Source organism: Castanea sativa, chromosome 12 (assembly GCF_040712315.1).
Source record: "Castanea sativa cultivar Marrone di Chiusa Pesio chromosome 12, ASM4071231v1".
Lineage (NCBI taxonomy): Eukaryota > Viridiplantae > Streptophyta > Magnoliopsida > Fagales > Fagaceae > Castanea > Castanea sativa.
In genome coordinates this window covers 27,669,867-27,685,640 of record NC_134024.1, presented here as the reverse complement: position 1 = coordinate 27,685,640, position 15,774 = coordinate 27,669,867, and the positions used below count along the sequence as shown (strand labels likewise).

Genomic DNA, 15,774 nt, shown 5'->3' with positions numbered 1-15,774 from the left:
GGCACAAACGCCTTTTCCAGTGTCCAACACATGTCCCTGACACTTCGATAATCGTGTTGCGCCTGCATTAAGTTTATGTGGCTTCATGTCCCCCACGTTCTACGACGAGATGAAGATCCAACGGGTAAGGATTTTATTGGAACTTGGGCAGGAATTCTCCCGCCTGCTATTCTCTCTCATATATATACCATTATGAAATTTCACACACTTCACTTTTGCACCTTCCGAACTCAAGAGCTAGTCCAAGGAGCCTTTATTTGTTTCTGTAAGTAGTTTTTAGCAATTTTTTTCTTTCTTTCTTTTTCCAGCCCCTTCTGTCATTCTTCATAGCTAAACTTTGTTCTTTTCCTCGGCCCTTATAATTTCACCTCACCCACTTAATTCCCTTAATTCTTTTATATAAATGGGAAGATTCACTTGTCTAGTGGACACCCCTGAAGGCATAGAAGATTTTAAAACCCAATACCAAATTCCCTCCGGAGTTTCCATTAGGTACTGTAAATAAGGGGAGTGGCACGCTATGAGGCAGGAGGGAGAAGTGGTAATCCCTATGATTGCCTTTATAGAGGGAGGGATGAGAATCCCCATGGGTAGAGTCACTAGGAATTACCTAATAGCTCACCGTCTCTCCCCCACCTAGTGCGCTTCAAACATGTTTAGGATCCTGGGTAGGTTAGATGCTCTCAATGAGAAGATGGGCTTGAACCTCACACACCACAGCGTCAACTAGATTTACAATCTCCACCTCTTGAAAGGGCAGGGGTTTTATTTAAAGACTAGGGTTTCTGAGGTTAGGTTAATCTCATGCCTCCCTGATTCTAACAAAGGCATGAACAAAGATTTTTTAATCATCTCAAGGGAGTGGAACGATGGCCTCCACTGCCCGACAAGAGATGGGATATCAGGTGGGGTTCTTAGGTCTAAGTTAATTACTCTAATGTCACCCCCTTTCTCTTTGATACTCTCTGCATTTGTTTCTTTTTACTTGTGTGTGCAATTCGAACTTATCTTTTGAATCATGTCATTTTTTTGATAGCTTCTTTTTTAATGGCTTTGTAGATAAGCACGCCGCAATTCCCAACCTAAATCTCGTCAACCAATTAAACCTAGACAAGGAACTCAAAGACGAGGTCTTCGTTCACAGCGATGGTCAACTGAGGGCAGCCTACCTCGTCCTCGGCTACAAACCCCTTTCGTCAAACTTTCAATCACCGAAGAACGTGATCAAAGCGAAAGACCCTCGCTTGCTCCTAATAAGTGTTGTTGCCCCGAGCTTTCTCACCATTGGTCCCATCCTAGAAGGCGTGTTCGAAGTGACCTTGCCATCCCAATACATGATTGGGGAAGCCACCTCTTCTCAACCTATTATCAAAGAAGAAGAAGAAGTAGTCAATGTCTCGGATTCCGAAGACAATTTTGAGGTTTTCAACCTACCCTCACCCTCAAAGAGCCCGACCGGTGATCTTAGCCTCCTACCCCCAGCCCAAGTAAGCCACACACAAGAAGACCCTACCATCCTGAAAGTGGTACCAATCCAGCGTAAGACTAGATCAAGTCTCCTGACTTGATAGAAGCCTAGGTAAGAGGCCAAGAGTCCGAGAGGGCCATCCAACCTAAACGTCCCTCCCTTCCATCCACCCAAGCCCAACATCCTGACCCTGTTAATCACAAAAGGAAGAGGGATTAGCCCAAGGGTAAGGAGGTGGTGGAGGGGGGAAAAAAGCACTCCTCCAAAGAGGCCAAGCCCCAAAAGGGAGCCAAACAGGCCAGGACAACCTAAACAGCAGTGGAGAAGAGGGCCAAGGCTCAAGTAGCTACTCCGGCGTGGTCTCCGGCCATGGTGTTGGATGGAGCTGCTCTAACTGTTGACGCCTCCATCAGAGATTTCCAATAAGTAAAAGCTGGTTATGTGGCCGATGCAGTGGAGCAAGCTTTATTACTGCCCAGGGACATGGCCGATCTGAGGCAAATGAGGAAGCATAAGGTCTTTCTCACTCTAAAGAAGGACCTTGCCCTGGTAAGACCACTAACTACTATCTTCATTTTATTAACATTATATGTACTTGTTATATTTTATTTATTATTATATATTTTATACTTGACTTCGCCAACCTGGGTGTTGTTTTTTTTTCTTCTTCTTCTTCTTAAAAAAGGTTGTACAAGCTGCCCACAGACCTAAGGAGATAGTCATTAGCTTTCATAGAACAATGAAAGAGGAGGAGTTCAGGCGCATTGCTGCCGTGAAGGCCTTTGAGGTAGCAGAGAAAAGGTTGCGAGAGCTTAATGCCAAGCTAACCGAGGCTGAGAGAGATAAGAAGAGCGTTAAGGCTGCTCTAGAAGGAGTAGAGAGGCAGGCGGAGGTTCAGCGTAAGCAGCTCCACCAGGCCAAGGATGACCTTGTAGCGGCCAAAGATTAAATAAAGGCCTTAACAAAGAGATTAGAGGAGGTTGAGAAGACCAAGGAGGAGGCCGAGAAGGCTAAGGACCAGGCAGAGCAAGATGGGTATGAAGTAGGGGTGGCAGAGATCGAGGATGCCCTTAGGGTTGAGGTCTCAGAGGTATGTAGACACTACTGCCTCCAGGTGTGAAATGAGACCCTTAACCAAGCTAGGGTTAAGGCCTCCTCTGCCCTTAGAAGAGTAGAGAGTGTTTACTACCCTCCTGCCATCTTAGCTTCTAGCTCATCTGTCCCCAAAGCTGATACTGCCTCCAAGGAAGCAGATGCTCGTAAGGATAGCCCAGCCAAGGTCCCCCCTTCTTCTGGCAGTCCGTCCAAGGAAGCCGAACAGCTTAAGGCCACTGGAAAAGTAACTATCACAATTAAGAAGGTGGCCCATGACGTCACTCAGCCTCCAACTACCCCCAAGGACCCTACCAAGGAGAAAGAGGCCTCCCAGACTATGGAACTCGTCCTTGCTACCCTACCTATGCCCACCAAGGAGGACCTCAAGGGTAAAGGCCCTACTTCTTCTATGACAGCTTCTGACCAGCCCTTACAAACCACAGTAAAAGATAAACTTGTAATTAAACTTAAGTAATTCTTAGAGCACTAGTCTTTTTTTTTTCTTTTTCTTTTTTCTGAGACCTTCATCTCTTGTAATCATTTTGCCTTTCTTAAGGTCTGATTTAATGGAAGTTAAAAGGTTTTATTATAGATGGTTTGTGCAAACTTTTATATTTCCTATGCTCTGCTTTACATTTAATTGGTCTAAGAATAAAAGGATAGCATCCAACTTAAACACTTACTCACCTATTTAACTTTGATGATCATTGGTGTCAGTGACAATATCTTCTCCCTACTTTAAATAATTAATCACAGGATAAATGAAGCTTTCCAAACTTGTATTATATATATATATATATTTTACAAGAGGTGACTTTTAACTTAGAAGAAATACTTTTTATACTTAGTCAATACACAAACACAATATAACTTGATTCTGCTATCATGGTAAGTGATAAACTAGCTGCTACATCCCCTAAAATCAACAACTGGTCTAACAGGACCATCCAGGCTCATAACCTTAACAAAATAGATCATAACATACTTGAAATATAGCCCACTTAAGGGATCCCACGCTCCATTCATAGTTCCATGCATCCTACCCCTTAGCAGTAGATTCAAAGAATTGCAAGAGGACTCCCAACTCCTGATCTGATCATGGATACACTCACAAATGCTTTAAGTGATGCTCATGTGTGGCACAGTTAGATTAATCACTTGCAAGTGCTTAGGATTAATTGTTAATCCCCTCAATGCATATGGTTCAAGAAACCTGACATGGCCAAGATTCCGTTTAACACTCAAAGAAATAATAAGAAGTATTAATTTATCCAAAGTTTGTGGTCCAAGGAATTAAGCATGACCAAGGTTCTGTTTAACACTTGGAGAAATAATAAGAAGTATTAATTTACCCAAGGTTGTGGTTCGAGGATCCAAGCATGACCAAGGTTTTGTTTAACACTTAAAGAAATAATAAAAAGTATTAATCTATCCAAGGTATGTGGTCCGAGGATCCAAGCATGACCAATGTTCTATTTAACACTTAGAGAAATAATAAGAAGTATTAATTTACCCAAGGTATGTGATCCGAGGATCTAGGCATGACCAAGGTTTCGTTTAACACTTAGAGAAATAATATGAAGTATTAATTTACCCAAGATATGTAGTCTGAGGATCCAGGTATGACCAAAGTTCTAGTTAACACTTAGAGAAATAATAAGAAGTATTAATCTACCTAAGGTATGTGGTCCGAGGATCCAGGCATAACCAAGGTTCTGTTTAATACTTAGAGAAAGAATGAGTACAATAAATAATGTCATAAGTAAAACATGACAGAAATACCTTTTATTAATAGTAATACTTTTGCAGGTTATTTACATTCCAAGGACGTGGTACAATTTTTTCGTCTATATCTTCCAAGAAATATGCTCCTATGCTAACTACCGAGGTGATACGGTACGACCCTTCCTAATTGGGTCCTAACTTTTCCCATGCTGAGTTCTTTGCAGTGCCCAAAACTTTCCGCAATACCAAATCTCCAGGGGCTAATGGTCTTAACCTCACATTTGAATCGTACCATTGCTTAAGCTTTTGCTGATAATATGCCAATTGAACCATGACATTTTCTCTTCGCTTTTCAATCAGATCCAAGTTCTTCTCTAGTAACCCTTCATTGTTGTTCGGAGTAAATAAACTTGTCCTTAGTGTTAGGAATCTAGTTTCTAGAGGAATTACAGCCTCGGCCCCATAAGTTAAGGAAAAAAGAGTCTCACCCATGGACCTGTGAGGGGTAGTTCTATATGTCCAAAATACATGGGGTACCTCTTCCACCCATTTGCCCTTGGCATCATTCAACCTGTTTTTGAGCCCATTTACTATGACTTTATTCACAGCCTCGGCCAGCCCATTTCCCTAGGGATAAGCAGGAGTTGAGTATCTGTTCTTGATGCCCATATCGTAACAGTATCTCCTGAAAGCCTTGCTATCAAACTGAAGTCCATTATCCGAGATGAAGGTGTGGGGGATCCCAAACCAAGTAACAATGTTAGTCCACACGAACCTCTTAGCATCTACATCTCTGATGTTTGCCAGGGGTTCAGCTTCAACCCACTTGATGAAATAATCGGCGCCAACCAAAAGCCATTTTCTATTTCCTATTGCCTTAAGGAAAGGTACCACAATATCTAATCTCCATTGAGTGAAAAGCCAGGGACTAGAGAGAGGATTAAGGACACCCCCAGGTTGATGAATGTTTGGAGCAAATTTCTAGCATTGGTCACACTTCTTCACATACTCTTGTACTTCCTTTTGCATACCTAACAACCAGTACCCTTGAGTAAGGGCCCTATGAGAGAGATTTTTCACTTGTATGACTCCCACAAATCCCTTCGTGCAGCTCTTTCAAGAGGGGTTCTACTGCCTCGAGATGTGTACACAGTAAGTATGATTTAGAGAAAGAGCGTTTATACAATTTTTGGTCCTCGAACAACCAAAAACGAGGAGCTTTTCTTCGCACCTTATCAGCCTCTCCTTTCTCTCTCTGGCAGGATGTCATCCTTGAGGAACATAACAATAGGATCCATCCAACTAGGTCCCACCCTAATCTGATAAACATGAACCACGTCTTTCTTTACCTTGACAGGTTTGCACAAATCTTCAACTAGGATGACCCAAGGTAAACCTTGAGTTAAGGAGGTTGCAAGCGTGGCAAGAGAATCTGCATGAGTATTTCTGTTTTTCGGGATTTGTTGTAAGACGAAAGTCTTGAACCCTAATCGTAAATATCTAACCTGATTTAATTACTCTTGCATCCTCGGATCCCTAACTTCTAATTCACCCTCTACCTGTCCAACAACCAACCTAGAATATGAAAACACTTCTAACGCCTTCCCTTCCATCTTCTGAACCATAGTCATTCTCATTAACAAGACCTCATACTCAGATTCATTATTTGTGGCCAAGAAACCTAACCTTAAGGATTTCTCAATAACAATCCTCTCGGGGGATACCATAACCAGCCCAACTCCAGATCCTCTTTGATTAGCAACTCCATCAACATATACCCTCTAATATATAGGCTCTTGTGAAGAGACCACTACAACTAATTTTCCATCCATGTTTTGTTTTTCTCCTTCTTCTTCTACAGAAGGTTCAGCAAACTCGGTCATCAGGTTGGCAAGAACTTAGCCCTTAACAGAGGTGCGAGACATATACTTGATATCAAAGGCCCCCAAAAATTGTACCCCACTTAGCAATCCTCCCCGTGTAATCAGCTCTCCGAAGCAGGGATTGAAGAGGAAGTTAAGTCAACACCACCACTGTGTGAGCTTGGAAATAATGGGGAAGTTTAAGTGTTGCATGTACTACTGCTAATATAGCCTTTTCCAGTGGTACATACCAGACCTCTGCTTCATGCAGGGACTTGCTCACATAATAGACTGGCCTCTGAACCCCATCATCAACCTATAGCAGCACCAAGCTAACTGCATGAGGAGCTACAGCAATGTAAGCAAACAAAATCTCATCTTCCTCGGGCTTGGATATGATGGGTGTGGCCGAGAGAGGTATTCCTTCAACTGTTGAAAGGCTTGGGCGCACTCCTCGGTCCACTCAAATTCTTTCCACTTAATCAACAATTGGAAGAAAGGTCTGCATCTGTCCACTGATCGAGAGATAAATCGGTTCAAGGCAGCAGTCATACCCATTAATCTTTGGACCTCCTTGGGGTTCTAAGGTGGTTGCAAACTGTTGATCGCCCTAATCTGATCAGAATTGACCTCAATCCCACAATGAGTGACCATGTATCCCAAAAACTTCCCTGAACCAACACCAAAAGAACATTTAAAGGCTTTAAGGTGCAGCTTATGCTTCCTCAATATTCCAAAGATGTCTCCGAGGTCACCAATGTGCTCGGACTCCAACTTGCTCTTTACCACCATATCATCTATATAGATCTCAATATTTTTTTTCTAGTTATGGCTCGAACATCCTGGTTATCATCCTCTGATAGATGGATCCTGCATTCTTCAAACCAAAAGGTATCACCTTGTAATGGTAATTTCCAGTAGGAGTAACAAAAACTCTCTTCTCTTGATCATCCAAAGCCAAGGGTATTTGATGGAATCCTTGGAAAGCATCTAAAAAGGTCATTCGAGGATGGCCCACAGTTGCATCAACCAGTTGATCTATACGAGGCATGGGAAAGGGGTCATTGGGGCAAGCGTTGTTCAAATCTGTGAAACCTACACACACACACACACACACGTCATTTTTTCATTCTTTTTCTTTACTACCACTGTATTGGCTAGCCAATCGGGGTAAAAAACCTCCTTAATAGCCCTAGTCTGCTTAAGCTTGATCACCTTATCCTTAACAGCATCAGAATGTTCTTTAGATGAGCGCCGAGGTGGTTGCTTCCTGGGAATGATCGCCGGGTTGACATTCAAATGGTGACAAATGAAATTCGGGCTCACCCCAGGAGCCTTATAAGCACTCCATGCAAACACATCAATATTCTTTCTAAGAAATACTATCAGCTCTTCTTTCTCCCAAGGAGGTAGCTGCGTTCCGACTTGGAAGAACTTCTCCCCATCATCTCCTACAACAATCCTTTCTAATTCCTCACACTTGGCCCCTTTCAACATATCTGTACTTAAAACTGGATTCCTTGATTACTATAAGCCCTTATCGGTAGGGGCTGAAGGTTCATCTTTAGCCTGATGTTTAATAGTAGAAACTAGACACTGCCTAGTCATATATTGGCTCCCAACCAATTCTTTTACCTGGCCACCAGATGGATATTTCACCTTCAAGTGCAAGGTGGAAGAGACAGCCCCCATGGCATGTAGCCAAGGTCTAGCCAAGATGGCAGTGTAAGGAGAGTAAGCATCCGCTACAATGAAGTCCACCCCTACTACCTCTGACCCTACTTGTACTGGTAATCTGATCTGGCCCCTTGGAATAACCACATTCCCATTAAACCCTACTAAGGGTGAATTATAACTTGTCAAATCCTCTGGTTTCAACTTTAGCCCTTTATACAAATCAGGGTACATAATCTCTGTTCTACTACCTTGATCAACCATCACTCACTTCACATCATACCCCCTATCCTGAGGGTAACCACCAATGCATCATCATGTGGCTGCAAAGTGTCAACCTTGTCCTCATCAGAGAAACTCAGCACTGGTCAGACTTCCATCCTACTTTTCTTTGGCTTAGAAGGGGAGTCCTCTGTGGGTAGCTGAGATATGGACAGTACCTTGGAGGGGTGAGAACCAGTCCTCCCCAGAGTGGCAAGAATAACATTGATTGTACCTAGAGGTGGTTTCGAAGAAGCATCTTTCTGAGATCCTAACCCTGCCTGACCTCACTGTCCATTGGGATGATACAAAAATTGCTTTAACTTGCCACTTTGGACTAGCTGTTCTAAGTGATTCCACAAAGTTCGACAGTCCTCCGTCATATGCCCTCACTCCTGGTGGTACTAGCAATGAAGGCTTTGATTACGTCTCATGGGGTCTCCTCCCATCTTGTTTGGCCATTGAAAATATGGCTCACTCTTAATTTTTTCTAAGATTTGATGCACTGGTTCTCGAAATACCGTGTTAACCACCAGAGTAGTAGCAGCCCCAAATTGCCCAGAATAATCCCGCCGAGAATGATTACTGTTGTACCTATTCGACCTAAAGTCCCTCCTATCTTGAGGGATCACCTTAACCTTGCCCTTACCTAGTTGTTGGTCCTCCTCAACCTACTTATGCTTATCAATGCGGTTCATGAGCTGACGCGCATTACTAACTGGCTTTCCTATCAACGATTTTCTCAAACTGTGCTTGGCGGGCAGGCAGACCTTAAAAGTTCTTACGGCCATGTCATTAAAATCCCCATCAATTTCATTAAACATCTCCCAATATCGGTCAGAGTATATCTTTAAGGTTCCGCCTCTTGCATGGCCATAGACAGCAAAGAGTCTGAAGGCCGAGGAACCCTACTACAAGTTACAAACTGAGAACCAAAAACCCTCGTGAGCTCCTTAAAAGAGTGAATAGATCCCTCCTTCGGGCCATTAAACCACTTCATCGCCACAAGCCCTAAACTAGATGGGAAGACCTTGCACATTAAAGTCTCATTCTTAGAATGAACAACCATTCTCTAGTTGAAATGGCTTAAGTGCTCCATAGGGTCTATTCTACCATTGTAGATGGTAAACATTGGTTGAGTAAACCGCCGGGAAAGCCTCCCTCCTTCAATTCTTCGGGTAAAAGGTGACTTGGAGATCTGATTTAGAGCTTTACTTTTGGCATCACTGCCCAAGCCTTTATATGATGGACTTCTTCTCCCCTGCCCATCACGATGCTCCTTAAAATAGGAAAAAGACTCGCTAGGAGAAGTCTTTTACCTGTGGCAATAGCTATGATCATCATCATCAGAAGAAGAATGGTTAGAGCTCGAAGGAGTTCTTCTACGCCGCCCTAGGTGAAACCTTCTTCTTAAACGATTAATCTCCAGTTGCATGCTTCTGGTAGTTGCCTCATGAGAGACGTGACTTCCATTCTTGGTCTGACTTCTACTGGTATGTGTGGTGTGGACACTAACGTCCTGGCCCCTCCCTTGTTCAAAGTTGAGAAACTGATCATGATGTTGGGACCCAACAGACTCCTCCTGGTTTGGCCCTGAGCCCACCATAATTCAGTGTTATTCTCACCAAAGCTCAAGCTTTCCTACAGACGACGCCAATTGTAAGGTTTGGATTTGATTCCCAAGCCTAAAGGGAAAAGAATTCAGGCCCAAAGAACCCAATACAATGAATTTGTAGAAAATAGGCTAGAAAACTAGGCTTTAGTGGATCAGAAGATAACTATAATGAGCCCAAGTGAAAAGAAAACAAGAATACAATTGTTTGACATGAAGTAAATCGTCCTCTGCATAGTCCGAGGAGACTAAATCTTATATAAATATATATATATACTTCTTTAGATTTTGGTTACAAATCCAGTTCTTGGAGCTACAATGGTTTTCTCTCTCTAATTTTTCCTCCCCTCCCCCAAATAAGGGACTTCTTTCTCTATTATATACCCTGTTTTTCTTCATCTCCACCCTCCACGTGTAGGGCAAGTTGATAGCCTTTATTCTTATCCCCTCAGCACCTTCTTGAAGTCCTTGGGTGTAGCTATAAGGCCGTTGGTTATTGTTCAGGCATCACCTCCACATTAATGCGGCCAGATGGTTAGCTGCAAAGTATTCAACGCGATGGAAGCAGCTTTTCCTTTGATATTTCCCAACTCTCATTTGTCCTACGCTCTTATAATAATCATCCTTGTCAGTAGAATCTTCCGGAAAGTTGCTTCCATCGGCAGTTCATTCCCTCTGACCTCTACCTTACTTAGCCGAGGAGATAGTCCTCCTCAGACTACCTTCCCAAACTTTCCCAGTCGTGGTTTTTCCTCGGTGCTTGGATTCGCATGTCTTCCCTATCTTATCCTTGTCCTCAGACTACTAGACGTCCTCGGACAAAGCCCACGACCCACTATACTTTTAGGGGCCTTTTATCTCTACAATAATTATACTCTATCATTAATAGTTAGATAATATCTCACTGGCCATTTGTAAAGTATAAACTTTTTTACTTTATTTTGCTAACAAAAACAGTATAAACCAAAACATAAAAGTAGACATATATTATGAAATCAACTAAAAGTCAAATTTTTTTTATTTTATATATGTTATAGACTATGTATATAGTTGGCATTTAGTAACACTCGTCTCACTTAAATTTAATTTAATTGCTTCTAAAGTAGAATTGGTGAATTATTTAATTTATTTTGAAGGTGATATTATTTTATATTGTGATATCTACAAAGAAAATAAATAAAAGAAGATGTAATGTGGAGAGTTATTTCGGTGGATTATTTATATTAAACTTTTAGTCTCCTTGTTAGTTAAGGAAAATGATAAGAGATTAATACTTATTTAAATTAGGAGTTTAAGTGTTATTTGAATCCTTTAGAGTTCTAGCCTATTTAGACAACCTTAATTTGAGTTTAATTGGGATTTTTTTTAGATACAAGATAGAATTTCTACTCTAACCTAATTTAAGTGTATATGTGTGTGAAGCTCCCTCCTGGATACTTGAACCCCGACCCTTACTTCCCACACCCCACAAGCATTTATACTTGTAGAGTGACACTGCACTAAGAGGGAGCGGTGATAATTGGGAATTAAAGTATTGGAACTTTATTTAGATTTTATGGGCTTCTTGGAGACTAAAAAGATAAGTTTTAGTGGGTTTTAAATTCTTGCCCAAGTAGGAAACATTAATTCCAACCCAAGTAGCAAATGTATTTAATGTGTAAAGCTGAATTTATTTAAGAGTACTAATTGGAGTGAGATTGGTCTTCCTAGGCTAAATTAGAGTGTTATTTTAGAGGTATATATATATATATACACTGAGTGTTTTTAAGTCAGCCACGTGAAAGATATAGAGAGACCGTAAGATTCCGAAAATAAAATAAATAAAAAAGAAGAAGAAGAAGTCAGTGCTTAGCATGTAAAGGTTTAGGAGCAGAGAATTAGGGTTTCTCTACATTATAAAGAATAGAATAACGCGGTACTATTAGAGCAGCAGGAAAATTCATATTGTACTGAGGTAAACATCTAACTATACATGCTTTATTCGAATCATTAAACGCATCTTTGATTTAGGATTCATCATCTCATAGTCGCATGGAAGTCTTATAAATTATATTGATATATTTAAGGGAAAATAGGCTATAATGGAAGTATCTATATAAACGTATATTAGTTTATTGATTTTGAAAGAGATCCTAATATATATGTGGAGTAATATCACGATTCTTTATAAGTTAAGCTTATATAGACATCCACAGATGGCGTTCAATGGTATATATATAGGTATAGCAAATTGTTGTATTAGGGTTTACACTACAATTATATAAAATATAGTATATACATTATGTATATAAGAAAGCTATGTTAGATTTAATATTGCAAAATCTTCACAGTGGCCAAGGAAAGTTTTGTAAGAGGACTTTTTGGTTATTCAATACCTATCTTTATTAAGTTATTTGATCCTTAATTAGGTTATAGTTGATATTGTTCGAGACAATTGAAGTGAAGCTTGGCTTAGCAACTAGAAGTAAATAGACTTCAAAACATGACGTCTCTCAATATGTGTATAATTATGTGTGTGTGTGTGTGTGCGTGTGTGTGTGTATACGTAATTTCTAATTGTTTTGTTCCGAAGCAAGATATCCATGGGGCGATTTGTCCTATTCAGATCTTCACGACCAAAAAATACCGGATTCTTTTTTGGATAGGTATCCGTTTTTTTCAATAAAATAAATAATGGCTTCTTATGTATCCTAGCAAATCCAACGAATCCATCATTTAAATAAAGTAAAATAAAAAAACCAAGTCCATAGATGGAACAAAGGGAAATAGATACATTTATTCATGATCAGATTATATTTGTTTGATACACTGTTGTCAATATGAATGTAAATTTATATATATACATATTTGCAAAAATGAAGTTTCAAAAACTTATACCAATATCAATACTTTATACATACCTCAATTTTATTATTTATTGTGTGTTATTTTGAAATTTTACATGTTAAGAATGACTCAAAACTATATTTTTGAGAAAATATTCATTATATGATATATGATTGGTATTGACAATATTCTAATACAAGAATAATGTTTTCAAGTGGTTAGCTAGACAGTTTGCAACCTTTGCCAACACAGGGTTAAGTGTTAGCCTTCAGCCGATGTAGTGTTATTGTGGTGTGGTGTGGTGTGGTGTAGTGTTATCGTTTGCTCTTCGTAACCAATGTTATCGTTTGCTCTTTAGAGCCCGTGTTGCCTCTTTAAGGTTAGTGTTATTGTTTCCCAAGGGAATCACCCACTGAGTGTTTAACAATTTATGTTTTTATTTGACTAATGTTTAATGTTTTCCATATCAAACTATTGTTTGATTGTTATTGACCTTTATAAGTGAAAAAAAATGTCTATTACTATAATATATCGTTTCTACCTATTTAGTGTATTTTTGTTAACTAAAGTGGTTACTATTTTATTTACTCATTACACTGTTATAGTTAAGGTGGCGTTTGGTATGGGGTAATGTTTTAGGATTCCCAGGAATGTTTAAAGATTCCCATGTTTGGTTACAAATCACGCTAAGGAATCAGATGCCAGGGGAATGTGGATTCCCCTCTCAGTAGGAATGTGGATTCCCTTTAAAACAGGTGGGAATCCAGATTCCCAAGCTTAAAGGAAATTGTATTTTTTATAAATTGACAATTTTAACCCTTTTTTCATTATCATTTAAGCAATTAAGATCAAATATAAAACAAATTATTATGGATTAAATTCTTTTAAAATTATTATTAAGAATAAAAGCATTTGAGAATTTATATAGTTATTTTTGTATTGTACCTGTCATTTTGAAATGTTTAGACTATAATTTTAATGAATTTTTCATAATTAATAATTTATATTTGGTTTTTCATTATTTATTTAGATGAAGATTTTTTTTTTTAAGGACTTGGTAATTCACATTCAAATCTAAGGATAGAATAGGAAAAATAAATAATTCATTTAAGATTCCTGGGAATAAACCAAACATTATCATCTCACATTCCTAGGAATCTTAAAATATTCCCAATGAAACCAAACACAGGAATACCTATAATTCATTTAAGATTCCTAGGAATGTGATTCCTAGGAATCTGGATGACGAGAGTAATGTGGATTCCCTGTACCAAACGCCACATAAATGTTTTCTTTCTGACAGCTTTATAGAATATATTATATTATTATTAAAATTATTTGTAAATGTTTTGTAAATATTATATATTGTCAATGATACTATTGTTTTGTTTTGAAAGACATTATCATGTTACGTAATCTCTTAATGAGCTTCTAGCTCACCCCCCTTTTTCAACACTTTCAGATTATAACAGTGGAATCTCTTTTGGTGGTAAATCATTGGAGCCATAAATTGAAGACTTCTTTTGGAGCTATGCTTTTTGGAGCTATGCTAGTTGATAGACTGTTTTATTATATTTTCCTAGGATAGTGAGTTTGGCATTTGTGATACTCTTTGAGATTTTATTTGGAGACTAAAATGTTAAAGTTTTTTTTTATTTTATTTTATGGATTTTGTAGAAAGAGTTTGATGGATTGAAGTTTATTTATGGATATTTAATTATACTCTATTCCATTATAATATTGTTGATTATTTATAAGACAGTTTATGCATCTAAATTCTTGGAATGGGTTTGGGGTGTTACACATTTAATTTATTTATTTATAGGTTCTTTTAAGGGTTTGCACATAATAAATTCACACTTTCTACTAGAGTTGTGTATATAACTTGCACACATACGTAATGGTATGAATGACTACAAAAAGTCTCTCTTAGTTTTTAGGATGTGGCGAGTGGCGACATCAAACCCTAGACATTAGATGAACCTTGTACTTGTCCTAGTAAAACGTTGCAGTCCCTTCTTGTTGTCTCTATATACCGATAGGACTTGTTTTATCCTATTTTCTTCTTCTTCTTTTTTGTTTTTTTTGTTTCTTTCTCTTGTACATTGCTTATCCCTTTTGCCTTATTTTGTTTATATGTTCACATTAGGTATTTTAAATCTAACCATGGAGAATATATATGATATAATTGAAATGTGCTATTGGCTTAGAGTGTCATAAATTGGGAGACAAAACCTTTAATCGAGCAAACTCTACTAAAACAATAGGTGGAATATTTTGTTGCAAAAGTGTTACCAATTGCAATCTCATTTTTGAATTGGTGGCTTGAACCTTCATGCTATTATGGCGATTGGGTAAAGGTTTGAAGTTAAAGACATTGGCAAGAATAGGAAATTCTTGTTGTCTCTATATACCGATAGGACTTGTTTTATCCTTTTTTTTTTGGTTTATTTCTCTTGTACATTACTTATCCCTTTTGCCTATTTTGTTCATATGTTCACATTAGGTCTTTTAAATCTAACCATGGAGAATATATATGATATAATTGAAATGTGCTACTGGCTTAGATTGTCAAAAAATGGGAGACAAAACCTTTAATCGAGTAAACCCTACTAAAGTAATAGGTGGAATATTTGCTGTAAAAGTGTTACCAATTGCAATCTCATTTTTGAATTGGTGGCTTGAACCTTCATACTATTATGACGATTGGGTAAAGGTTTCAAGTTATAGATATTGGCAAGAAAAGGAAATTTTTATTTTTTGGCATCAAGTTGGTCTAGAACGGGTACTAACCATCTTTGATACTATGAGAAAACATCTTGTAGTTTTCAAATGATTGTAGGGGAACACCTCTTTAATAGAGGTCAAGTTCTCTCAAACTCCTTTATGGGTCTGAATTCATGAACTTCCAATTAGGTATATGACCAAAAAAGTTATAAAATTTTTAGGACAATTGTTAGGGGAGGCAGTGCAAGTTGAAAAGTTGACGAAGAGATGGGTGTTGAAAGTTTTATGCAGGTTAGGGTTATGATTGACATATCCAAATCCTTGAGTCGTTCGAGAAAAATAAGCTAGTAGGAGGAAACATTAATTAGGCATCCTTTAAGTATAAGCATCTCTCAAAAATGGACTACTAATATGTGTGATTGGACCATAGGAAGAAAGAGTGAGTTATAACTTCATAGCAAATGCTCTTTAGAGATGATCAAAAGTATAGGACTTAGTTTAAAGCGTCATACGGTGGGCAACTG

At 38.7% G+C, this 15,774-nt stretch overlaps 1 protein-coding gene across 1 annotated transcript; it reads right to left on the bottom strand.

Annotated features, from left to right (window-relative positions):
* Positions 1 to 7,677: 7,677 nt before the first annotated feature.
* Positions 7,678 to 8,088, bottom strand: LOC142620463 (uncharacterized). Its single transcript, XM_075793828.1, has one exon. The coding sequence runs from the start codon at positions 8,086 to 8,088 to the stop codon at positions 7,678 to 7,680; it is 411 nt and encodes a 136-aa protein (XP_075649943.1).
* Between the last annotated feature and the right edge of the window lie 7,686 nt (positions 8,089 to 15,774).